Here is a 27,694-nt window from a genome sequence, read left to right as displayed (position 1 = left end):
AGTTTGCACATGTTTTAATAGAAAATGGGAGAAAGCAAGAGAACTCAAGGACATGTATTACACTTGTTTAGTTTTGTTTGAGTTGTGATGATCTCAGTGGCTCTTCTCTCCCTCACCCACCCACCTCTCCTATTTGTTCAATCTCTCTCCCTCCTCTGGTGCCTTAAAAGGGTCTCCATGCTTTGCATCCCACCTCTGCTCCAGGATCAGGGACCCACCCGACATCACACCTTTTGCTTCAACAACAATAAATTGCTGGAAATTTCCAGCAACTCTTTTTCCTGCCAGTGCTCACACTGTCCCCTTGCCTGTTAAGGTCTTACCTGTCTTCCTCCCACACCCCTGCCTCTCACCTGCTCAGATGTCCCCTCCTGCCAGCAGCCAGTCCTGAACATCCCCTCTGTGATCTGCTAATGCCACTCCACCTGTCACACAGTTTGATCATTTAAAAATGATCTGTTTTCCTTTGAAGTCTTTTATTGAACTCTGAATTACTTAATAAAAGGGTTTGTATATTATTTATTCCTGTTTTCCACCCGACACAGTACCTGGAACATAGCAGATGCTCAGCAAACATTGCACCAAAGAATAAGGTGGAAAATAAATGGTTAAAATATACAAAAATTTTAAAGATAGGGTATTTGGGTCACTTTTACTGCTTTCTGTCCCTACAATATGGCTGAATCATCCCCCATATGGCTCAATATTTTATTAATTCTTTTTAAAGTACCCAACACTATATTGAATGCTCTGGGGATCAAAATAATAGTATATATATTAAGAGTGGGTTTGAATCCCTGCTCTACCATTTACTAGCTGGGCAATTTAACATTTTAAAATTTCATCATCTGTAAAGTGGAAATATTAAAGGTATCTTCTTCAAAAGTGACATTTGGAAGAAAAAAATAAAGTAATACATGTAAAGCATATGAGATTCAGTAAGCACTTGGTTAGTGGTGAGTTGTTTTTGTGGTTATTGCTAAGACCCAGGAACTCATTGTTTGAAGATCAGCATAGAGCACTTACTGGTTGGGTGGGATTTCTGTTCTCTACTCAATGGTTTGTTTATTCTTTAGAGACTGTCTGTCCCCTCTAGAGTCTATTAGTAATATTTTGTTAGGCCAATTTAGGGGAGTTTTACTATCATGCTGTTTCTCTAATAATAGCTAATTTATATCTTTAATTTTTAAAAGCCATTATGCTGGAAACAGAACATTCATACAAACAATACATGAATGAATGTAGGTTATACTACAAAATAGCTGGTTACTATAATGTAGTGGTATTCCATGGCTTTAAGTTTAAAAATAACTTTGCATTTACTACAGTGGACTTACCCTCCAGGCATAAAATTTTAAAACCCAACAACTCCAGGCCTCCAGAGTCTTTACTTCCCACTAACTTCTCACCAGTGAAGGTGAAGCTAATGAAAAAGGATAGATGACTGCTTCTCAATTGGAAATGGATCCAAATACCATCAAGGGAATTGGTGTTTGGTGTACAGATTTTACCTACTGTCACAGCCTGGTTGGGTGGAGGATGGGGAAGGTGGTGGTATCTGTCTACTTTTAGAGTTTGTAAATGTTTCTCTGAATTCCTGTTTTTGTAGCAGATAATTTTGAGAAAATTTTGATTTTGAGAAAATTTTGCCTTGAAAAAGAGTCTGAAACCAAAAAGCTAAACAGAGGCAAAGGTTTGTGGCTTGGATCTTTAATATTAATAAGTTTATTGCTTTTTCCTACCTCCCACTCCTGCTACCTGAAGAAGGTGAGTAGGAGGGGAGGGATGGTGAAAGATGAGGGATGTGGAGGGAAAAGGACATAAGTGGGGGTTGGGTAGATGACAGATAGTGGCTGTCTGCCTGCCACCCGTCTAGGTATGCCCCCAAGGGTGGTCTCTGCTTTTGCCCACAGGGGACTCATTCACGCAGAAAGGAAGATGACAGACAATTGGCCAGAACATAGAGCACTGAAGTGAAACACAAAGGCCACTCTTGGGCCTCTGTTAGTTTCTTCTGGGATCATTCTTCTTGATCTGCAGATGAGTGTTTTCTCCCTGTGTCTTCACATGATCTTTCCTCTGTGCCTGTTGTGTCCTAATCTCCTTTTCATATAAATTCACAATTGAGCACAAAACTCCTATTTAATACCATATGTTGGAATAAAAAGCCTTATAGCAATGCATAGTGATAGAAATTCTTTTCTTTAAAACTTAGTTTGAGTATTTTGCAGTAATGAAAAATGGTCCTGACATACAGAATGCCATCTAGCTTACAACTGCATGGGGCATGCAGAAGAAAGAGATGAACAATCCTTACCTGAAAAGAGACCACCCTCTCCTTTAATGGGAGTGGAAATTAAAGAATAATGCTCATAGTTTGCTGCAAACACTATTGCTCAATTTAATACTGTAATGGAATTCACACATTTCTTTTTCTACAGTGTGTGTCCAATCATTGTTAACTATACCTTTATTATCTTTATAATGTTGAGGTAAAGAGCTTTCTGCTATTATGCATTAATAACTCCATCCCTAATGCCATCATGGTTCTAGTGTCTAGGGAAGGAGTCTGTATTAGTCCGTTTTCACACTGCTATAAAGAATACCATTAGGCCAGGCGCAGTGGCTCACGCCTGTAATCCCAGCACTTTGGGAGGCCGAGGCGGGCGGATCACGAGGTCAGGAGATCGAGACCATCCTGGCTAACAGAGTGAAACCCCATCTCTACTAAAAATAACAAAAAAATTAGCCAGGCATGGTGGCAGGCGCCTGTAGTCCTAGCTACTCGGGCGGCTGAGGCAGGAGAATGGCGTGAATCCAGGAGGCGGGGCTTGCAGTGAACTGAGATTGCGCCACTGCACTCCAGCCTGGGCGACAGAGCGAGACTCTATCTCAAAAAAAAAAAAAAAAAAAAAAAATACCACCAGAGACTGGGTAATTTATAAAGAAAGGAGGTTTAATTGACTCACAGTTCTGCATGGCTGGGGAGACCTCAGGAAATTCACAATCATTGTGGAAGACAAAGGGGAAGCAAGGCACATCTTACATAGCAGCAGGTGAGACAGAGAGACAGAGAGAGAGAGAGAACGAACCAGGAAGTGCCACACTTTAAAACCATCAGCTCTCATGAGAACTCACTCACTATCATGAGAACCGCATGGGGGAAACCACCTCCATGATGCAATCACTTCCCATCAGGTTCCTCCCTTGACACCTGAGGATTACAATTCGAGATGAGATTTTGGTGGGGACACAGAGACAAATCATATTATTTCAAAGTTCCACAGGTCTCTAGAGCAGGTGCAAAATGCTGCCAGTCTCTTTGCTAAAGCATAGTAAGAGTGACCTTTACTCCAGTTCCCAATAGGTTACTCATCTCCATCTGAGACCATCTCAGCCTGGACTTCATTGTTTATATCACTATCAGCATTTTGGTCGAAACCATTCAACAAGTCTCTAGGAAGTTCCAAACTTTCATTCATCCTCTTGTATTCATGTGAGCCTTCCAAACTGTTCCACCCTCTGCCTGTTACCCAGTTCCAAAGTTGCTTCCACATTCTTATAGCAGTGCCCCACTACCTCGGTACCAATTCTCTGTATTAGTCTGTTTTCACACTGCTATGAAGAATACCACCAGAGACTGAGTATTTATAAAGAAAGGAGGTTTAATTGACTCATAGTTCTGCATGGCTGGGGAGGCCTCAGGAAACTTACAATCATGGTGGAAGGTGAAGGGGAAGCAAGGCACTTCTTACATGGGGCAGGCAACAGAGAGAGAGAGCACCAGAAAGTACAACACTTTAAAACCATCAGCTCTCGTGAGAACTCACTCACTATCATGAGAATAGCATGGGGGAAACCGCCCCCGTGATCCAATCACCTCCCACCAGGTTCTTCCCTTGACACCTGAGGATTACAATTCAAGATGAGATTTCAGTGGGGACACAAAGCCAAACCATATCGGAGTCTTCCTCTTAAAATTCATGGAAAGGTCATCTCTGTCTAATATCTCTCTGATGCTTCTTTTGGCAGTACCACTAAAGAAATTTCCATCCCAGAGAGTAGATGTGGAGGACATCAGATTCAAAGACAAAAAATTATTTGTCATTGGTTTCAACCATAAAACCATTTACTATGGTTTTAATATTGTGAATATCTGTTCTGATCCCAAGAAATCATCAGTCAAGTAGAGGAAAATAGAACAGTCTATTTCTAGAGTGTCTAAAGCATTCATTCTATCATTTTAGTAGATGATATATATGAACATCAACATCCAGTCATTTCCTGAATAATACAAGACATTATAATTTACCTTAGAGTGAAGCTGTTCTCACAGAATTTACATTGCGCAATTTTTCTTTTTCACATGAATAAATTAGGGGCTCAGGAAGTAGAAGGACAAATAAGGCAGAGAACAAGCAGGAAAAATAATTGAGGTAGGACCAGTAATCCATGGAGGATCCCCAAGTTCAGGTGAAAGTATAGAATATATCTGAATGTGAGAGTTGGGCCAAAGATAGACTCATTTTGGCCATGGACTCACTGATGTGTGATCAAAGAAAAATAAGTCTGAAGAGCATTGGAAACCCGGGCAATGGTCATGGAATAAATGGATAGTCAAATACTACTAAAAATAATAATAATAGCCATCATTTATGTGAATACTGAAAAGAGTTTAAGATTTTCTTGCAGTTTGGTTCTTCACAGGGCAACCCCCAGAATTGGGGCTGAGCCCAGGAGGCCATGTGGGTTCTTGGCTTTGGGCAGGAAGGAATTCAAGAATGCTCCAACAGAGTGAAGTGAAAAGAAGTTTACCTTAAGAAAGTAAAGGGATGAAAGGGTGGCTACTCCACAGGCAGAGCAGCTGTGAGGGCTGCTGGTTGATTGTTTTTAAGGTTATTTCTTCATCATATGCTAAATAAGAGGTGGATTATTCATGAGTTTTCTGGGAACAGGGAGGGGAATTCCTGGAACTGAGGGTGTCTCCTTCTTTCAAACCATATAGGGTAACTTCCAGAGGTTGCTATGGCATTTGTAAACTGTCATGCTGCTGGTGGGAGTTTCCTTTAGTGTGCTAATATATTATAATGAGCAATAAGGATGACCAGAGGTCACTTTAGTTGTCATCTTGGTTTTGGCGGGTTTTGACCGGCTTCTTTACCACATCCTGTATTATCAGCAGGGTCTTTGTGACCTGTAACTTGTGAAACCAGTCCTGCCAGATTCCTGGGCTCCATTTTAACCTTAGGATATAGTCCACTAGGGATATACAGTAAAATTACAATATCTTAATGTTATTTGAAATCTTCTCCCTAGTTGATAAATAGTTCATTCCTTTCTTTTATTTTTATTTTGATATTTAGGGATTTTTAAATTTTTGATATGTTTCCAAAAGCAAACCTACAAAAGAAGGAACGTATAGTGTCCTAGGGCTGTCATAAAGAAGTACAACAAGCTAGGTGGCTTAAAACAGCAGAAATATATTCTCTCACAGTTCCAGAGACTTGCAGTGGGACGTTAAGGTGTTGATGGGCATCTTGTCTCTGAAGGCTGGAGGAGAGAGTCCTTCCTTGCCTCCTCTCAGCCTCTGGTGGCTGCTGGCCATCCTTGGAATTCCTTGGCATGCTGATGCCTCACCCCAATCTCTGATCCATGTTCACACGGCCTTTTCCCCTGTGTGCCTGTAGCTTTGAGGCCAAATATTCCTCTTTATTTAGATTGACCAGTTGTGTTGGGTTTAGAGTCCACCTTAATCCAATATGACCTCATCTTGATCACGTCTGCAAGAATCCTCTTTCCAAATAAGATCACTCCACAGGGTCTGGTGGACATGAAATTTTAGGGGACACTATCCAAATCAGTTTACAAATAAACATAATTTTAAAAATAGTGATATCAGAGCTAATACATCAGAGTATCAAGACCATTTTTTTCTTTTTCAGTAAATTTCTGAGTAGGCATCTCACTTTTGTATTTGTGAGTCTTAAACCCGGTTTAAACTTTGGCAGCTACTGGTACTGGCTACCAGGGCAGCTCCAGGCAAAACTGAAGATGCAAATACAAGACGTAGATTTATCTTGTGTTTCTGTCTTCCCTCATACTGCCACTTAGACTCCACGTTAGGCTTCTAGTGTTTTCTTGTTTTTTTTTGTCTCACGTAATTTTCCACCCTTGCTATCTTTCCAAAGCAGTGTGCCAAGCTAAAAAACTATCTTTTTTCTTCAAAATAGGACCACTCCCCACCCTCATCCCCAGTCCCGCAGGGTTCTTACCTTATGCTGACTTGATAGGAGGGAAAATAATCTGCAAAATTAGGTGGCACCCGAGTGAAATTCATATGTAATAATACATCAGTGAGTAGCCTTCTCAACACATTTGCATTTTTGCATGTAAATCCGGAGGAAAAATGACTGATAGTGTCATTTTGGGGATTAAAATAAGCAGTTAGAGGAGCATTTTTGGCTTAAGATTTCTTGGTTAATGATAAATTTTAGTTCCATAAGAAACCACTCACTCTATTCATAAGATAGCATTTTCTAACAGTTATATTAGGGTGGGTAATAGGATTTTCTAAGTTGAAGTATGCTGAGTCATATTATTTTTTAAATGCTGAAACTATTGTTGAGCTATTTTGCATTCAGTTATTTCAATTAAGACAAGTTTATGTGAAAATACGTAGTTTTTTCGCAACTTTAGGATTTATCAATGGTCAGAAACCTGTGAAATTCATTGTCTTAATAGCTATTAGTTGCTTAATTGCTTTGTTTTTCAAAAACAGTATATTTACTTCGAAGAGGCATCATAATTATGTACCTTTTGTTATTTTAACTGAGCATATCCTTATTTCAGGGACTATATTATTCCTATTTCAAGACTATTGTGGAAGCACCCTCATTTTTGAATGGAGTATGGATGATTATGAATGATAAACTGACTGAATACCCCCTTGTCATTAATACATTAAAAAGATTCAATCTTTACCCTGAGGTAAGGTACTTTTTCCAATTGTGATTTTTCACTTCTGTAAAACTTTTTTGTATTAAATGCTGATTCTAAATCTAAGGTATAATTCAATATATTAAATTGTATTTAATTTTTTAAAAGAAAATATGTATCTTGGGGAGGAATATGTAAAAAAGATCATTACTGATTTTGAGGAGGGGGCTTTAATTCTGTGGGGAACTGTTGTTGTGACTGTATTGTTTAAAAAATACAAAAACTAGATTTGGTGTGCTTACAAGGATTATACTAAGGGAGCTCTGTTACTTTTATATGTCATTTGTTAAATGTTTTCTTCCTTATCCTCATTTAATTGAGTGCACTTTCTTGAGTGGGAGTGGAGGGAAGGTGAGCCCAATCCAGCAAGTGGAGATGACATTTGGCCTTTCCTTTATCCTCCTTGCAAAACTATAAATTTGTTGATGTGGAACTCTAGTTCAGTAGAATATATACTTTAATGATTTTGTCAGAAGACCTTCCGGATAGATATTCAACTATCCACCAGGAGTGTTTTCGAAACTATTTATTTACCTGCATCTTTGTTAATTGGATAGACAAAGAAATTGAAGTCACATGATGTATTTCATTCATTGATTATAGATATATTTCAGTGTTCTTTATATATGTATATATAACACACATACATATACATATAATGCATTTTTACTTTTAAAATTAATTACCAATTCATGCCTTTTATCTATATTTCTATTAAAATTTTATATACTGGATATTAATATAATGCTATATAATAAAACATTTTCCCCAGTTGTTTGCCCTTTAGCTTTGTGTATGATGTCTGTGTATTTTTTTATACAGAAATATATCTATGAATCTTTTTGTCTTTTATACATACATGTAAAAAACTTCATTTTTATAATTATAACTTTTTTTAAATTTACATTTTTAATTTATCTGGAATTGGTTTTGATGCATAGTGTGGAGTAGGAATCTAACCTTGAATTTTTCTTTGAAAATAGTATTGTGTGTAACCTAACACTGATGAGGTGTCCATCCTCTCTCCACTGATTTGAAGTAAGCTTTCTTCTTTATGTGCAAAATTGTTGTACATACGTGCTTTCATGTGTTTCTGGATTTTGTGCTCAGTATTTCTTAGGTTGAGGTCATGGGAAGTGGACTTTGAGATGGAGATTTGCATGCAGGAAGTAGTTGAGGGAGTGTCCTTAGGGTCAACACTTGAAGAGGGATGAATGAAGCAGAATAGGCAGGAGGAAGAGGACAGCTTTGATGCAGTCACTGTGAAGGCCTCATCCAGTCCCTGGGCAGCTCTGGATCTGGGATGGCCTTGCAGAGTTGTCCTACCTTGACATAAGGGCCCCTGGTATCTTTCCCTATTGACTAGTCCGTCATTGGATGCAGATTGCCCTTGGGTAGGGGGTGTCACTTTGAGTGAATTTAGTTTCTTCCCAGGGAGGGACACAGCTTCGAGCTCTCAGGCACCAGTCTTCCAACTAGCTGGAGGAATGAGTGCCTCAGCCTGGAAGAGGGCATCTGGGGTGGCTTATCACCACCTGTACTATGGCTACATTGATCTGTCTAGCCATTCTTGTGCCAGTATCGCAATATTTTAATTATTAAAGGTGATAAGACTTAATATTTGTTAAAACATTCCCTTTAGTTTTCTTGTTAGTTTTCTAGATACACTTTAGGCACTTGGAATTTTGATTAGAATTATTTTATGTTTATGAATTAATTTGAGGGAGAATTCAAATCTTAAATAATTCGGTCTATTCCAGTAGACCCAGTGTCTTTTACTTGAGCAAATCCTCTTTTGTGTCTCTTAGTAGAGTTGTATAGTTTTTGAAAAACATAAACTTAGCACTTTTTTTTGGCCCATATTTTGTCCTTACCCATGGATGAACAATTGAAAACTGACCAGTGAAGAATCTGCCTAGGAGATTCTGAGCCTCGTTCTACTAAATTTAAAGGGAGCCAAGTGGACGGTATAGAAAGGGAAAATATGGCAATTGTCACAATATCTCTAAAGTATTCTAGTAATGAAAATTGTTTAGTATATTTTCTTAAGATGCCACTATATTTTTTAAAAATAGGTAATTTTGGCCAGCTGGTACCAGATTTATACCAAAATAATGGACTTGATTGCTATTGAAACCAAGATATGTCGGACGGTTACCAGAGGAGAAGGACTCAGTCCTACTGAAAGCTGTGAAGGTAAGTTTCGTTCTGTAATATTGTCCAGTTATCTGTTGTCACGTAATAAACTTATCCAGCATAATAAACTTAACACTGTAAACTTAGTGGTGTAAACAACACCCATTTTATTATGCATATGGATTCTGCAAGTCCAGAATTTGGGCAGGCTTTAGCGGGGCTGGTTTATCTCCATGATTTCAGGGACCTTTGCTACTAAGACTCAAATGTCTGGGAAGGCTGGAGTTAACTGTGAGGCTGCATTGCTCACATTTTGGCTCCTGGGCATGGAGGACTGTGAGGCTGAGCTCAACTGGAACTGTCAGCTGGGACACCTACACGTGGCCTTTCTGGGTGACTTGGGCTTTTTGATAGCAAAGTACCTCAGAGTAGTAGTAAGGCTTTTCCTATGGCAGCTGAAGGCTCCAAGCTGGACACTGTGTGACCTCTTATGATCTAGCCTCAGAAGTCACTAGTGTTGCTTCTGCCGTACTCTGTTGAGTCACAAGCCCACTGAAACTCAAAAATGGGGGCTGTAGACCCCATACCTCCAGAGGAGACGTATCCGTGAATTTGCAGCCCTGTTTTAAAACCATCATTGCTAATTACCCTGATCTCATCTGTGTTCTGCAGTAGTGTTGTGTTTTCATGTGGGAACCAAGGCAACTATTTAATGTATCTGGCAACCGTTTTCAAAATGAACACAATTTAATATAAATTGCTAGACACATAAGGTAATTTGGGTTAATGTGATTAGAACATATGTTTTGTTTATTTTTAAAGGATTGGGAGATCTTGCTTGCTTTTATGTTGCTGTAATTTTTATTTTAAATGGACTAATGATGGCATTATTCTTCATATATGGCACATATTTAAGAATATTTTAGTATGTGTTTATAAGATATACTAAAATAAAATAGTTGATTAGTTAATAGTTAATCATTGATTAATTTATAGTTCAGTTTTATGAAAATATCCTAAAATATCTTATTATCATAAAATCATTCATTATTTGCATGATTTCACCACTGCCATGGCCCATCACACTTAAGATAGTTTTAGAGATGTAAATAGAATTGGGAATACTTGATAAATTTATTTACTATTTTTTTTTGAGACAGGGTCTCACTCTGTCACCCAGGCTGGAGTGCAGTAGTGTGATCTCTGCTCACTGCAACCTCCACCTCTTGGGTTCAAGCGATCCTCCCATTTCAGCCTCCTGAGTAGCTGGGACTATAGGTGCACGCCACCAAACTCAGCTAATTTTTTGTATTTTTTGTAGAGACAGGGTTTTGCTATGTTGCCCAGACTAGTCTCAATTTCCTGGGCTTGAGTGATCTGCCCATCTCAGCCTCCCAAAGTGCTGGGATTACAGGCATGAGCCACAGTGCCTGGCATAAATTTTAAATATTCATAGGCATTTGAACATAAGCAATATATATTCCATATATTGTTATGGAATATCTAATATATTGTTATGGAACAATATAATCCATTTGTTGTATGTACGTGTGTATGTGTGTGTGCTGAGATGTGTGAAGTCTTACTTCTTACTGTAGTTTTGGTGTAAAAAAAGTCTGTAGACTACTGCTTAAGGTAGCATGAGGGAGCAGCTTTTACCTTAGAGCATTTGGGTCTTTCCAGATGGCTGTCTCTGGTTCTTCTTCCAATGTCAATGGCTGTAGATTGTTTCAGCTCCATCCAGTATATATTGTTTACATAAAATATAAGGGAAAAGACCACTCATTATCAAATGATATTAATAGCTCTTTACTAATGTTAAAATAGAAGTATCTTCTATGCAATATTTAGAAGTGTCTTCTATGCAATATTTAATATCTGACCTGATTTACTTTACAGTTGAGCAGCATTCCTAAAACTAAAAGACTAATTTTTTCAGGCTTTTTATGTTTACTTTTCTTCTTTCTTATTTGTTTTGCCAATTTATTATACTGTATGTGTGTTTGAAGTATTTTGCCTTGAGATTATCTTTAGAATTTTCTTCCTTGCTGCTTATTGATTCTTTGTAGTACAGAATTATGAGAATTGTATATGATTTTCAATTTGGGATAATGAGTTTGAATTTGCTATTATCCCATTATCTCCTTTCCTTTGGAAGTGTGGCATTTTCAGTTTAGTACCTCAAAGATGTGTTGAGTTTCTAGCCCACCATTTGAGTATCTAGCAGTTACTTGATAAGCATTTATCAAATGAGGAAGCTGTTAGAAGATTGAGGTAAAATATATTTGTATATAGATTTAAGACACTTTGAAGTTAATGTTTCTGACTTAGGTCTAAGAAAATTCTTTTGTGTAATTGGGGAGACTGAAATAAAAATGCATGATTAAAAGATGATGTGAAAGATTTTGTTTTTGAAACAAGATGCAGGGAAATAAGTTAAACCAAAAGAATATGGTAATGAGAAAAGGAGGCTGACTTGAGGGAAAGTGGGCCTGTGTGCTTGCATCGTAATGAGCCAGAGGGAGAGAAACTTGGTGGTGTCTATTCATTTTGCTGAGTACTGCCCATCTGTCTATGGGTAGCTTTATTACATTTGGGAGATTAGATTTTAAATAAGAGAAGTTAAAATGTGAAACATGGCATTATTGCTAAGCTGCTAATCTGCACTTATGCTACCTTTTTAAAAAAAAATATGGGGTCTTGCTATATTGTTGCCCAGACTGGAGTCCAGTGACTATTCACAGATGTGGTCACAGTGCACTATAGCCTCAAACCACTGGCTTCAAGCAGTCCTCCTGCCTCAGCCTCCCAAGTAGCTGGAACTACAAGTGTGTGCCACCATGCCTGGCTACTTTTTTAATTGAAAGAAGAATTTGTAAACATCTGTTAAAGAAAGCATTCATATTTTCTTGTAATGCTTGTTGTAACTGTTTTTTCAACAGAAGGCAAAACATCTACTGAGGAGAATAGAAGGTTCTGGTTTCGATTGAGGGGTTTTTGGTGGTTTTGGCCCTGACCTGATCTTTCTCAGTGTTTAACCCCTGTGGTGCCTGGTAGGCAGTTTTTTGTATTCAGTTGTTCAGTCAACACAAACAATTCATACCAAGTAGTTTCTTAAGACTGTTTGGGCTCTGAGAGCATGGGAGTGCGGCAGGGTGTGTGTGAATGGAAGATAGAAAGGAAGGAAAAATAAAGTGCTTAGAACTCCAGAGGCAGGAGAAATTTGTTCTGCATGGAGGGGCTACTTTAGTGTGACCTTGTAGAATCAGAGGTATTTGGATAGGTGGAAATAAACCATGAGGATAAAAGCATACCAGGGAGAGGCAAAGGCCAAAATCTAGTATGTGGAAAGCAGGTAGTAAGCAGATCAGTAAGCATGTTCTTCAGGGAGTGTTGTGGGGGATTCAGATTGGAACAGTGGTTGTGCTGGATGATGAAAGGCCTTGGTAACTGACTGAGTTGAAACCTATTCCAAAGCAAGTGAAATAAATACAAAAATTGACCAGTATAAGAACAGGATTCAAGCTGAAGTATGATCTCATGGAACACTTGACTTTCCCCAGTCCTCAAAGTCAAGCAGTGACTACTCTTCAGCACAGTGTTTGTCAAATTGCAGGGCATCACTTATTTGAGAGTTTTAAAATTGATTCAGTGGGTTGAGCCCATTTCATTTTAGATGAGAAAAAAAGTACTACAAAGTAAATAATATCATCTACCACACTAGTAAGGATAGATACTACTTAGAGAAACTTCCATTTGCTGTGCGTGTGTGTGTGTATATATATATATATATATATATACACACACACACACATACACACACACACACGTATGTGTGCTGAGTTGTGTAAAGCCTTCTTACTGTAGTTTTGGTGTAAAAAAGTCTGTAGACTACTGCTTAAGGTGGCATGAGGGCAGCTTTTACCTTAGAGCATTTGGGTCTTTCCAGATGGCTGTCTCTGGTTCTTCCAATGTCAGTGGCTATAGCTTGTTTCACTCTGCCCATTTGACTGCTTTGTGCTTTAGCTGGCACCTTCTGTGTTACCCAACTCTTGGACCCCATGGTGGTCTGCACTAGCAGCACATGTTTTCATTTTTCCAGCTTTCCTTTTGCTGTTTGTGGGCTTTTTCTTAACCTGGAACCATCTCTTTAGCTCCATTCAAAGGCATCGTTAACTGAAGGTTCTTCCCACAATTGATCCTGATGTATATTATTTTGAATAGAGTCTCTTATCACTTCTTTTCTATCAGTGTTTTTCATTGCATTTTTGTATGTTTTTTGACCTGAAGTACATTTAGAGGTTTCAAATTACTAGTTAGTTCTTAATGTTTTCTTCCTTGATGGTTAGTCACCCTTGTAATTTTATGAGAGGGATAAAGCTGCAGACTTCTTAAAATATGGGTTAAAAATAAAGAGGAGGATATCTAAAGTTGTTTTTAGGATTAAAAAAATAAATTGTATTATATACTGAGAAATAAAAGTTGAGATTTGTCTAGCAGATTAGAAATTTGCAGGCAGATTAACTGTGACATCTTAAATTCAGAAGTATATTGGTTTTGAAATAATATACATACACGTTTTTAGAAGCCAGGTAAGCCAGTCCATTTCACCAGAAATAGAAGAAGGGAAAATAGAAAACAGGCAAATGATGAATGGAGCCGGGCTGCCAAGCTCTAACTTGAGAAGATGAAGTGAGATCTGTTTTGCAAACACAGCCTACTCATGGTATAATTCCTTTTCTGGAATTCTCAGTATTTTAGTATTTTTTTAAAAAATACTCATTGTTAATTATTTTTTGAAGCTGTATTGACTTATACTTACCGTTATTTATTTCATAAGATACCCTGATATTTCTTAGCCACAGACTAACAGTTTCTGAAGGCCAGTTTCTTAAGACCCAATGTGTAGAAATCTCTGTTCTGCAAGTAAGAAGGAGCATTGGTTGTTGGGCAGTTCGAACTTTCCCCATAGTTTCTTCTGGAGGAATTTCATATATGCTTAAGGTTCTCTTATTGATAAATATAAAAACTTTTGGTGTTGGACTCTAAGGCAGATACCAAGCAGGTGATTCTAAAGCTTTTCTTTGTACTTTAGTGTGATTTTGGTATTATTTTGGAATTCGGGGTTAGCTAGGTTATGGTGCATTGTTGAGGAAGAATAGATTGGATAGTGTATTAAGCTGTTAAATAATGTATCTGTTTAACAGTTCTCTGGAAAAATACATATGTATATAAAGTTTATATGTTATAAATTTGTGTATTATAAATTTTACTGCTATGTAAGGATGAGTACAAACAATAACAGGGTTTCTGAGCAGGAGTTTTTTTCTTTCTCTTTTGAAAAAGGTGCCAGAAATACTGACTAGCTGAAATAAAAGAGGGAGTACAATACTGGGATACAGAGGCCTGGTGGGATCAGAGAAACATCGAAAAAAGTGCCTTTGTTTAAGGCTCATTCCTTTGTAGGTGTTAGATTTATCCCTACTGACTGCCAGTTCTTCTTTGCCCGTCGCTGTCCTTCAGGCTTGCTTTCCTGGTTCCTTCCCATCTGCCTCAGAATGTGTTCATCCCTTACCTCCCCTCTCACATGACAAAATTAAGACAAAACTTTTTTTTTTTTTTTTTTGGATACGAAGTCTCGCTCTGTTGCCCAGGCTGGAGTGCAATGGTGCGATCATGGCTTACTGCATTTTCCGCTTCCCGGGTTCAAGCAATTCTCTTGTCTCAGCCTCCTGAGTATCTGGGATTACAGGCGCGCACTACCACACCCAGCTAATTTTTGTATATATATATTTTTTTTTAGTAGAGGCAGGGTTTTACCATTTTGGTCAGGCTGGTCTCAAACTCTTGACCTTAGGTGATCCACCCACCTCGGCCTCGCAAAATGTTGGGATTACAGGCGTGAGCCACTGCGCCTGGCCAATAAAACTTTTTAACTGGACTTCCCTTGGGTCCCTTTGCTATTCCCATCTAGTCTCCCACCCCTTCCTCCTCTCCCCAGCAGCGAGGCCCTGGTCCCATTCACCTCTCCCACTGCTCTGCTTGTGCAGCTGCTTACTTAGCAGCCCTGCCTTTGATTGCTTGATTTGTTTTGAATCTTAGGATGGTGAAATGATGCATGAAACCACCCAGGGTTTTCACAGACCAGGGCTGTGACTGGCCAGAGAGGACTCTGGTGCTGTCTTTTTGAACTTCATTTTCTTTGTATCGTTCTCCCCTGATTACTGCTGCCTCTGTCTTCAGAGTTCCTACTACTCTCCTTAAAACTGGAGCTGAAGGATAGACAAAAATTCCTTTGCCTAAGGTAAGAGAAATATGGTAGAATTATAAAAGTACTTAAGTTGATTTTTAGATCTTATGTTAGACTCTGAGTTCTTCCCCATTCAGTATCCTATCCGAGGTTGCCCCCAAAATACCCCATTAGCTTTTTAGACTCTTCAGCCTTTGATTCCATCTAGATCAAGTGCCGTCGGAGGAGGTCTTCTGGAGAAAACAGTGGGCAGTGAGTGTGGCTGATGAGTCATCCTGGGGCAGACAGAACAATGCCCCCGCGGAGTGTCTCATTATTGACTGACAGCTGCCCAGTCACTGCTGCCTACTTGGACTTTGGTTTATTGTACCCCATGCAATACTTTTACTGGAACTTTACTTTTAAATTATCCCTTCAGTTTATGTTGAGGCTCTTGTCAGAAACAGCTGTGTGAAATTCCTTACTTTATTTTATGCATTGTTATCATATGAGTGTATTATCTGTGACCCAGTAAATAAATAACTAGTAAAAAAAATACTTTTTTATGTGTAAAATGTTAGGACTATGGAATTGTGTAAAATCTTTATATACATTTTTAAAGATTAGTAAAATGAATACTTACATACCCATGACACAGATTAAAAAAATAAATAAATTATCAGAGCTTTCATACCCTTAAAATTCCTTCTTAATGCATTCTCTTTCCTTCCCTCAACCCTCAGAGGAAATGGCATCCTAACTTTTGGACCAATGTTTTCCTTGTTTTTCTTTATGATTATGCCACTCATGTGTATATATTAAATATGGTGTGTTTAGTTTTGAAAAACTGAGTATCAGGCACAAACCTAGCTGCTTAAGGGGAGGACACTATTGCCCTTGTTAGATGAAAGTTCCCAGAAGAAGAGAATTTCTGAGTCATGGTCTTTAGGTTCCCTGAGGGAACTTTCTGAGGCTGTCAGGAGCTCAGCTGAGCTAGGGGAGGGAGCTGAGCTGCCAGGTATTGGAGTGGCTGGTTAAAGCGACAAGGCAAAAGTGAGAGTTAAGCCTTTAATCATTTACTGTAATGGTATAAGTGAGATGTGACGATCAGGATGTCTCACCCCCATCAAAAGGGAACAAAAGGCTCCTGCAGTTTATGGTTCTTGAGGTGGTGGGGCAAAGGAGAAGGGCCAGGAGCCAAAGAGTGCAGAGTCTGAGTCAGAGTGGGGAGCAGCCTCTTCAAGGAGCCCCTCTCTGCCAGCAGAGAATGGGACCAGGAAATAAAGGTGCCTGGGCTAGGAAGGCAAATATAAGAAGAGCTTTATCACCCAGAAATGGCTGAGTCGTTGACTGCAACTCCCCTGAGAGACTACAGTACACTGGCTCTGCACCAAGCCTGGTGTGTGAAGGTCTTCTTTTCCCTGTGAGGCCTGCCAGGCAAAGCCTTGCATATGGCCAGGCCTGAGAAATCCCATATAGATTTTCAACCAGCAGCCTGATTCCTAAGGACATCAGTAGGCAAGGTCATGAGCTAGTCCTGGGATAAATGTGGGACTCAGTCGGTAGGGACATCTGGCAGAAATGTAGTAGCCAGGTACTGAATATCCAGCAGAAATATCATGAGGGGAAGAGCTGTTCCCTCTTTCTAAATTTACCACTGTTTACCCTGGCTCTCTGGAGCATATCAAAGCAGAACAACTTCTGTGAGTGACGTAAGTGTCTTTAACTGATGCCAGCGGTAAAGCATGTGGAGCCAAGATAAAATACAGACAAGAATCTGGTCCAGGCTCATCCAGGCTCACACAAATAAAATGGGGAGATTTTGGGCATGAGTCAGTAAGTACTTGGTTCTGGACTGGCTACCTTCCATGGTTTGTGTACATCTGTCCTCTTGGCATCCCATTGGGATTTCCTTGACTGCTCTCCCCTGTTGGATCTCTTGTGCCCTTATCCTGTTTGTTCTTCTTTCTTGGTTTATTTTCTCACTTTGGTAGACCTCATCTTCTAGTAAGTAGGTCTTGAGAGTAGATAGCTGGGAGGTAAACATTTATGAAACTTTGCATATTTGAAAATGTCTTTATTTGCTTTCGTATTTGGTTCACTGTTTGGCCAAGTATTGAACTCTAGATTTGAAAACATTGTCGTTTGCTTCAGATGGTGCTATTCAGATGTTCCGAAGTTATTTGGATTTCTAAACCTTTGTATGTGACCTTTGCTTCCCCTTCCTCTCTCTGGAAGATTGTAGAATATCTTTGTCTCTATGGTTCTGAAATTTCAGAGCAATACCATCTCAGTGTAGATCTGCTTTTATGTGTTCTCTTAGACACTTGATGGGTTGTTTCAATCTTGTAACTCATGCCTTTGATTTCTGGGAATTTTCTTGAATTATTTCTATACTTATTTCATTCCCTTTGTTTTCTGATTCAGAACTTTTATTGTTTGGATGTTCATAGTTCCCAGTCCTCTAATTTTATTTTATTTTCTTTTTTTCCTCCCATTTTTAAGCTCTTTGGCTTTGTTTTACATTCTAGAACATTTTATCAGCCTTATTTTTTCCAACTGTTCTAATGAGTTTTTATTTTTCATTATCATGCTTTTAATTTCCAAGTAGTTTTGTTTGTTCTATAAACATTCCTTTCTAAAAAATAGTATTTTATTTTTGTTTCATGGATTCAACACATTTTCTCTCTAAGGGTATTAATGATGTTTTTACCCTCCCAGAATAATCTTGGCATCTTCTAGCTTGTGTTTTTTGTTTGTTTGTTTGTTTGTTTTGAGCCGGAGTCTCACTCTGTTACCAGGCTGGAGTGCAATCGCATGATCTCGGCTCACTGCAACCTTCACCCCCTGGGTTCAAGCAATTTTCTCTTGCCTCAGCCTCCCAAGTAGCTGGGACTACAGGCACGTGCCACCACGCCCAGCCAATTTTTGTATTTTTTAGTTGAGATGGGGTTTCACCATGTTGGCCAGGATTGTCTCAGTCTCTTGACCTGGTGATCCGCTCGCCTCAGCCTCCCAAAGTGCTGGGATTACAGGTCTGAGCCACCGTGCCCAGCCTAGCTTGTTTTTTTAAACATCTTTTGGTCTCTACCTTCCATGTTAGGTGCTTTCCTTAGATGTCTGGCAAACTTAGGCTGTCATGATTAAGGCTAGAAGACCGAAAAAAGCTGTATAGAAGCTCTAAATTGTGGGTGGAATCTATTAAGGTTTAGTTTTTATATAGTTTGAATAAATGATGTGAGCAGAACTTAGAGTGACTGCCAGTTCTTTGGTTTGCCTTTAGATGTAAAAGAAAATATAAAGTAACAGAGGTCTTTTAGGGTTGTAAAAGGGAGGTGCAGTGTTTTATTAGGTTAACTAAAATGGAAGATTATAGACAATTTTTAAAGAAGTGCTTGAGTAGAGGGGAGAACACCTAAATGAGTTTAAGAGACTCTGTCTTCTATGTGAGAATGGAATAAGGTAGTGTTTGCAAAGGACCCAGAAGAATGCTTGCCTTCCAAAATATTTTTTGATTGAATAAATTCATAATTAATAAAATATTGAAAGAAAAACTTAGCTTATGGTTGCCATATATGAAAGGTACAATAAAAATATATTATCTATCACATAAGCTTTACTAGCATTTACCAATTTAGGAAGTATTTTTCCAGTGGACTCATTCTGAAGCTTTCCCTCTGCAGATTCCAATCTTCCTTGAAGACTGTTGTTGATTGGAGAAATTCAGTACATGTATAACGCTTATGTGTGAGACTGTAGTCTAAGCTCTTTACAATCAGAAACTCATTCAATCCATATGGTTACCAGATGAGATAGGTAAACCACTTTATAGATGAGGAAACTGAGATACAAGGATATTAAATAGCTTTGCCAAGGTCATAGGGCTAGTCATTGGCAGAGTAGGGATTTGAGTACTGACAATGGCTCCAAAGTGTGTGCTCTACTGTCTTTTTTTTTTTTTTTTTTTTTTTTTGAGATGGAGTCTTGCTCTGTCGCCCAGGCTGGAGTGCAGTGGTATGATCTAGGCTCACTGCAAGCTCCGCCTCCTGGGTTTACTTATGCCATTCTCCTGCCTCAGCCTCCCGAGTAGCTGGGACTACAGGTGCCCGCCACCAATCCCGGCTAATTTTTTGTATTTTTAGTAGAGACAGGGTTTCACCATGTTAGCCAGGATGGTCTTGATCTCCTGACCTCGTGATCTACCTGCCTTGGCCTCCCAGAGTGCTGGGATTACAGGCGTGAGCCACAACGCCTGGCCTACTGTCTTTGAGAATACATTTAAAGTGTTCTTTCCACAGCAATTAAATTGTCTGCAGCTTTAGTTAATTTTTGTTTAAAGATCCTGCATAATTAAGAAAAAAGTGTTTATTCCGTTTCCAAAGTGAGTAGTATTTATATTTCATAAAAAGTTTTACTTAAAATGTTAAAATGTTTTAAAGATACACGACACTAAGAAGGATCTAGACTTTCCATTCTCTTTTCTGTTCTCATGTTCCAGAATATTACTGTTCTGTAATAATTCATTTCTGAAGGATTCTGAGGTCCCAGGATTTTGCTGTTCTTCAGCTGATATTTCTGTATGCATTGTTTTGGTTTGATAGGTGGAAGTTTACTCTTTCTAATATTGTCATTTTTCAGGATCCTATTTTGCTCCATTTTTAGCTGTCATACATGTAACTTTATAATTATTCTAATAGTTTCCTCAGTTAATTTTACTTAGACTCATTTATTGAACTAACGACACATTGGAGGGAAAGGTAACATACAGCGTGTTGGGGGGCGGATTCTTAAATGTCTGCTTTTGGATTACACATTTCCCCGACTCCTCATTCTCCAGGTAAGATGACTGTAACTCCATACCTTCGCATGGTCTGGTAGTTTGTAGTTGGTAATTTCAGTATGGAAAATTTCTCTTTTTTTTTGGAAGGTTTTTCTTTAATGTTTTCAAGCCAAGGTTAAAATATACTGTATTATTTCTTTTGGTGGTGAATACGAACATCTATTTTAATGTTATCTGGAACATTTTTATGATTTCTTCCTTATAAGTATTTTTTGACAAATATCAAGAGGTCTCCAAATAAGTAATTGAACAAATTTCTTTCTATTAATGTGCTCTACAATGGGTATATTACTTATTAGTATGTTTTTAAACTGAATTTTCACTGCTTTATATATACATGCATATCTTTTGGCATTATTCAACTTTTTATCATCAAGTACGTCAGTGGTCCCTTGCCCCATCTGTCTTCCCCACCCCATCTATCCCTTTGTCTAGGGAAAGCCACTTTCAGATCTTTGAAATCTCAGCAATTCTGATACGTAAAACAATAGTCCACAGTTACATTATTATGACTGTAAAAATATTGCTTACTGCTGAATTAAGTAGTATAAATAATTGTTTATTTGGTAACTTAAAATTTTTCCTGTGGTTAATTATTGCTAATATTTTGTTTTCCTTGGTGTTCTGTATGCTGATTAATTGCTCTCCAGATCTACAACTGAACTGTAAACGCTTATTTTATACTTTGTCAAATGTATAAAATCCATTATTTCAATTCTCCCACTCCTATCCCCTGGGGCCTCCCTCCTGGAGCCTCTGTCTCTGGTTCCATCCTAGACCCGTCCTTCCCTGGGCTTCCGTATAGCGATTCCCTTGGAGTTTTGTTTACCACCATCCTGAGAATTCCCCTTTCCTCTCTTGCATTGGATTAATTGTGTTTTGGACCCCAGGTTGGTCTCTTTCTGGTCTGTTTCATCCTTTTGAGGATCATATCCTCAGGTAATTTCCAAGAGAGTCACAGAGATAGTTTTAAAATACATTTGTCTGGCATGTTTGAACATTTCCTTTTTTATTTTTGTACTCAATTACTGGTTTGCCTGGTTGTTGATTTTTATTTTTCCTCAGACTTTTAAAGGCTTTGTTCGACTGTATTCTAAGATGGAGTGTAGCTTTTCAAAAGTCTGGTGCTGTTCTACCATTAGTTCCTTTTGTGTGTGGCTAGTTGTTTTCCTCTGGCAGCTTTTGGGTTCATCTTTCTCTCTTTAGTCCCGTAAAAGTTCATGATGTGGTAGATATTTCATCCTTCTCATCGCATACTTTGTGCGCTCTATCTGGGCACTTACTTTCTTCACTTTGGAGGAAAACTTCTTTTAGTATTATTTCCCTAATGACTTTCTCTTCTCCATTTCTTTTTTCCTGTTTTCTTGAAAGTTAGTGATTGGATATTGGACTTCTTGAAGTCGAATTTTCTCAGGGTTTTTCTCCCTTATTTTATTTTTACATTTTATTGTCATTTCTGTTAGATTTCCAACTTAAAGAATCTTGAGTTTGAAAATTTCTCTGCCTGTTGCATTGTCTTTGTTACCTCTAGGTCCCCCTTCAATTTGTATTAGTTTCTATTTTTCACATTGGAAGCTTCCATTCCCAACAGCCTGGTGATTCCTAGCTTGACATTTGTATCTAAGAATGAGGAGCTGGTTGGAAGATTGCAAAGTGGATGGGTCTTAACTGACTAGTGGCTTTTATTACAGCATGATGAGGGTGTAAACTGCTTTGTTTAGGGAGACTCAGGCTCCTTTCATCTTGTTGCTTTTTCATTTACCAGCCTCAGCTGCTTCTGCCTGTGGCCAGAGTCCAGGAGACATATCTGATTCTTCACGTCAGTGCAGAAGTGACACCCAGTGCCATTGACTACTCCTCCCCCTCACCCCTGGTCATATGCAGACACTTATGCATGAGGGCTGAGCGCACACTTTCTGAGGCAGGGTCAGTGTTCCCTTTTCCTCACTTCCACCCCCTCTCTGGCAATGAGGTCACTTTTTGAACAGAACTTTTAAATGATCTTTTTCATGAACTTCTCTACATTTAATGTGGGCTGCCCAGAGTCCCTGTGGCCCCTCTGTTGATCTGTTCCTGATCTTCTCCCCTACTTTTGAATATTTGCCCTTGTCTCTACCCAGTTCTCCATTGTTTCTGAGCTTTTGTGAGAAAAGCCTGGATGTCCTTTTGTAGACATAAGTAGTCAGCAGAAAATCCCTTTTCTTCCACATAAGGAACTGGCTAGTCAGAGGACAATACTTCATCTTCCGATTTTCTGTTCTCTGTTATCTTCTTTGGTCATTGGAGATTCAGAGTGGTTTCTTTGATACCTGAGAGATTTTTTTTAAGCTGCTTTATTTCTAGATATGTTCCAGAAGCCCTGAGGGCCTGGATGATTAGTCTGTATGTCAAAGCCCTTTTTAATTTTGCTTGATGTCCCCCTTTACATCTGGAGTGAATAGTCATGATTAACACAGTTAATCTTCCTACCTTCTCTTCCCATGATCCAACCAAGTTGCCTATGAGGTATTCTTAGGCTCTGTAGCAGAATGGAATAGTGTTTTGTATTAATTTTCCACTCTTCCACTGCCCTCCACCTGTTTTAAGGAAAAGTTGAATTTCTTAAATTTTATGCCAGTTTTGCTTCCATTGTTTTACATGATATTTTCTTATTATTTATTTTCAAAAAATCAAGCATTTACTGCTTATACAGCCTGGATTTTTGGCTAAAAACACGTCTTAAATAGGCTGTGAATTCTACCATCTCAAACTTTTCCAGCTACATTTTTTTTTAAATGTACTATTAACTTGGCCTGCTAACACATCTTTAATCAAATCCATTTGGTCTAACAGTTGTATATGAATATTTAAAAGATAAGTAATTTTATTTAGTATGCATAAATTGATGAAAGTTATTGGTTGGCAATATTGGCATCTTTTCTCCAAAACCTTCCCCTTTTTATGCCTTCACTCTCTCAGCAAATGACACTTCTGTCTACTCTAATGCCCAGTCTGACCTCTAAAAGATAGCCATGACTTTCCTCTTTCCTCTGTAATCCAAGGAGTCACAAAATCCTATTATTACTGTCCTACTTCAGAGTATCTCTGGCGTCCTTCCACTTCTCTGCCAGCCCATCCCCCTGGGATGACTCTGCATCAGTTCTTGTGGCTCTGCTCCCCACCAGTCTTGCTCCCAGGCTGCTCTGCACACTGTTGTCAGTGTGGTCTTATCATTTGAGGAACTGTGATGAGGGCAGTGCAGCTGGAGAGCAGAGTATGGGTAGTATGAAGAATAGTGAAAGGAGTTGAGGTGTATGCAGGGGCCAGATCCTGTGAGGCATTTCAGATATGTTTTGGTGTTTGGATTTGACCTTGTGGGCAGTGGGATGCCATTGAAGGGCTGTGTGGATGGAGTGGGATTAGGTCCATTCATTGTTAAAGACAACACACTCTGCAGCATAGAGGGAGCAGGCTTTGGGTAGGGGGTGTCGGAGGCTGTAGCAGCCCAGGGGAAGAGGATGGGAGCCTGAGCTGGTATGATGGTGGTGGGATGGAGGGAAGTGGACAGACTCTGGGATACTAGGAGGGAGGCTCCAGGGGAAGCATTTGTTCAGAGGAGAGTGATATTTCCAGGCAGGAGAAGGAGGAAGCATCTGGGAAGAGGCTGCGGGTGTTGGATAGGTAGTTGTTCACCATGGAATGAAGGGCCTGGAGCACACAGTGGAGAGGTCTGCATAGGAGTTGAGGCGTGTGGTGGTTGGGTCAGAGCGGAGGCTCACCTGAACACATGGCCCTGCCTGGTGTGACATGAGGTGTGGTGTATTTGGCTACAAGCTTTCAAAAAAGGAATGCCAGCAGTCTTTTGATTGAACAGTTCTGTTTTCAGGTACCCTTTCACTCTCTTTCATGGACAAGGCTTGGTCCTTGGCACCATGGGTGAATTGAGGAGTTCACAATCTAATAAATGAAAACTTCTGTTAGAACTGGCAGATAGAGAGTTAAATTAAAGGCGTTAATCACTTGCTTGAAACAGACTGGAAACGACCAAGCTGAGAATTTTTCTCACCCTTCCTGATTCTTATCCTTATTCCTCATCTTTCTTTCCTATCTCTTTCCTTAGTAACCAGTGAATCCCCCCTCCCCTTGCCACTATAAGTATAGGGGAAGGTTCTCAGCTCTGAACCAGGCCTGCTTGGCATTTCTTCATTGGGCTAGGAAGGTGCTCAACCCTTCAATCTCCAACTTAAGATTGGAAATTATCTTAATTTGGTTATTTCCAAATTTTTCTCCATTTTCTCTTTCTTAAGCATTTATACAACAGTAAGAAAACTTAACTCGTAAGAGTTATTTAATATAGTTTTGAATGAACTCTGATTACTTTTTTCTCTTCAAAAGTTTAACTTTGGATGGTTCATCATTTTTGTAAATAGAGATAAAAATCTCAATGATTAATGAAACCTATCAAAACTTGATAATTGATTTAAATCTATACAACTGTAGTAGGTAGGAAAGAAGAGAATTATAGAATTCTTAAATTTTAGAACTGGAAAGTATTTTTAGGTCCTTTTTAGCTTTATTTTTTATTATCCCCTCATTTTATGTCTAAGAAAAATCAAGGTTTAGGTGAATGAGATGTATGAGTAAATGTGGTAAATGTTTAGCAAGCTTAGAATGTTTTAAAATTTGCACAATAGGAGCTTTCATATTTTCTGACAGTTGGTGGTAATATTGCAGAAGAGACTTTTTTTTTTTTTAACCACTAGGGAATGCTGAAATATCAACTGATCAACTATAATGGGAAATTTTTTTTTTTAATTTTAGGTATTCTGATTGCTGCATCTTTTCTGTTTAGCAAAATTACAGAACTTACTTAGTAGCCTCTATGCATTGGGGTGAGAGGGTGGACGTCGAGAACACGAGTTTAGATTTGTTTCAAGTCATATCATTTCACAGTGATTCTAACTCAGAACATTCCTTGTAGATAAACACATTTTATTCTCCTCCTCTAGCTTTGCAGTTCTCAAAAGTGTACTAGAAAAAATCTGCCTCTTTTGTTAGTTAAGCAAAGCTGAGCCCATATTCATGGAAGATGTTGGACCATAACCTGTATTTTAGTAATTTGGTGAAAAAGAAATGTAGTTACAGTGGCTCTGCCCTCAGGAAATTGTCCAACCTCAGAGCCTCCCAGGTTGTATGGCAGCTGAGTGAGGGTATGCGACTTCTTAGGCAAACCTCATCCTGAGATTTGGTCAGGGAATTGGATTTGTGAGTCTTTTGTTCTTTCTCTGCCTTTACTCTGCCATTTAGAAAATTAAAGTTATTAAATTTCCATTTTTATTCCTCGTTCCAGAGAATTTTTAAAAGGAAATTTTACATTAAATTCCCCGTGTCATTTTTTAAAAAACTCATCTTTGTTGTGTTTTAGGTTGTTTTAGCTTCTATCAGAGAATGAGGTGCCTTTGCAACTAGATGTCCCAGTGACATAAGAAAATGATGTGTAATCTCTGTATAGTCACAATATTGAGCTTGTTGATTATCTCCTTCAGATCCCTAATATGTTTCCTTTAGCTTACTTGACCTGTTAGATTATGAAAGAATTAAAATTTTCCACTGTGATCAGATTTTATCATGTTCTCTTTGTATTTCTAGAAGTTTTAACTTGGTACTTGACTCTTACATTGGTTGTCCAAAAAAAAAATTTATTATTTTTTGAGACAGTTTCACTCTGTCACCCGGGCTGGAGTGCCGTGGCGCAATCTCAGCTTATTGTAGCCTCCGCCTTCCTGGTTCAAACGATTCTTGACTCTCAGCCTCCTGAGTAGCTAGGACTACAGTCATGCGCCACCACGTGGCTAATTTTTTTTTTTTTTTTTTTTGTAGAGACAGTGTTTCATCATGTTGGGCAGGCTGGTCTCGAACTCCTGGCCTCAAGTGATCCACCTGACTTGGCCTCCCAAAGTGCTGAGATTACAGTATAGGCATGAGCCACCGTGGCTGGCCCCAAAAATTTTTATTTAAAGGAATACAATTAGAATTGAGTAAATGGAAAGAAATATACTGTGCAACTGAATGACCATCATATAAATGACAGCCCTTCCCAACCCAAATTGTATATAAGTTTAATGTCATTCTGATCAGAAGCCTGACAATTTTTTCTTGGGTTGGGGAGCAGGGTTGGGAGACTGGTTCAGTTGTTATATGTAAGAATAAGTTGGTAGGAATTACCTAAAAAATCTTAAAATAAGAGTAGTTGGGGGTGGGGAGCTTTTTAAAATCATGTGTTAAAATTACCATAATGCTACAGTAATAAAAATAGTGTGATACAAAAAAATACAGAATTCAGTCAGTTGAATGAAATAGAACAGAGTCTATCATTGTAAGGAATTAATATAAGATAAAGGCTGAATTTCATTTCACTGGTAAAAGATGTTTACGTGATAAATGATTTTAATATAATTGGGTATTTCAAAGAACAAAATTAGGGTGGAAGAGCTAAGTGGAAAATGCAGTTAATAATATTAGAAGAAATTTTAGGAGACTATAGTTTTGAGGTGTGGAAGACCTTCAGAGACAAGACAGAAAGTGCAGAAGAAATAAAGGAAAATATCAACATATTTAAATACATAAAAGTTTAAAAATTCTTTCTGACAGAATACACCACAAATTATATCAAAATACTTTGTCACACATACGTGTTAACTTAATCAAAAGGATCAGAATCTAAATAGTGTTTATTCAAGCACAAAGTGTGAGGGTGGACCACTCAGGAACACCAACTCCAAAGGAATGAAGTCAGCCTTTGGAAGTAGGGAAATTCAGGTTTCATTTATATAGGCAGAGACAGAGACATTTTTAGCAGGAATACGACATTATTCATACAGATTGGCACATAGTCACAGCAGTTTGATTGGTTATAGGTGGTATTTCTTTTGGGGAAGGGTACATTTAACTTTTTTTTTTTAAACAGGATATAATAATGACGGGTTTTCTATAGTCTGATCTAAGCAAAGTAAAACAACACAGGGAAAGTTAATCTTTAACAGGGGTTATTAACTACGAAGGCAGGCTCACACCTGTAGTTTCAGCTACTCTGGAGGCTGAGGCAGGAGGATTGCTGGATTCCATGAGTTCGAGGCTGCAGTGAGCCATGATTGTGCCACTCTACCCTAGCTTGGGTGACAAAGTGAGACCCGGTCTCTGGGAAAAAAAAAAAAAGGCAGGAAGTTTTTGTGCCTGACAGTGTTTAATTCTGTAGTCATTGTACTGAACAAGAAAAATAAGAAAGCAAGTTAATCTGTAATCTGAGAATGGAAGTTGTAACCATATGTGACTCAGATCACAGTTACATCTTTCTGAAGGCTTAAAGTGGTTGTTTTTTTGGACAGCTTTTAAATGTTATTTTCACATTTGACAGTCAAAGGTTTGATAACCTTAATTTTTAAGTAGGGAAATAGTCTAATAGAAAAATAGACAAGAATATGAATAAGCAGTTCACGGAAGAGAAAATACATGTT

The 27,694-nt window shown here is 38.6% G+C and overlaps 2 protein-coding genes across 13 annotated transcripts in view; both read left to right on the top strand.

Annotated features, from left to right (window-relative positions):
• Positions 1-6,938, top strand: part of LOC134807000 (putative C-mannosyltransferase DPY19L2P2) — a 50,387-nt gene extending 43,449 nt beyond the window's left edge. The window contains exon 8 of the transcript XR_010158432.1: positions 6,850-6,938. The gene's annotated coding sequence lies outside the window, so the exon portion shown is untranslated. The remainder of the gene's footprint in view (positions 1-6,849) is intronic.
• Positions 6,939-17,107: 10,169 nt separating this feature from the next.
• Positions 17,108-27,694, top strand: part of LOC107966650 (protein C-mannosyl-transferase DPY19L1-like) — an 88,208-nt gene continuing 77,621 nt past the window's right edge. For 8 of the 12 annotated variants that reach the window (XR_010158424.1, XR_010158425.1, XR_010158422.1 and 5 more), the window contains exon 1: positions 17,108-17,197. Coding sequence is in view for 1 of the 12 variants with exons in the window: in XM_063814162.1 (XP_063670232.1) it covers positions 17,190-17,197 (8 nt within the window). In the remaining 11 variants the exon portion in view is untranslated. The remainder of the gene's footprint in view (positions 17,198-27,694) is intronic. The other 4 variants (XR_010158428.1, XR_010158426.1, XR_010158427.1 and 1 more) reach the window with 1 other exon arrangement.

This window comes from Pan troglodytes, chromosome 6 (genome assembly GCF_028858775.2).
Source record: "Pan troglodytes isolate AG18354 chromosome 6, NHGRI_mPanTro3-v2.0_pri, whole genome shotgun sequence".
In the NCBI taxonomy this organism is placed as follows: domain Eukaryota; kingdom Metazoa; phylum Chordata; class Mammalia; order Primates; family Hominidae; genus Pan; species Pan troglodytes.
Note: the sequence above shows the minus strand (reverse complement) of the source record. Positions and strands in the feature narration are given on the sequence as shown.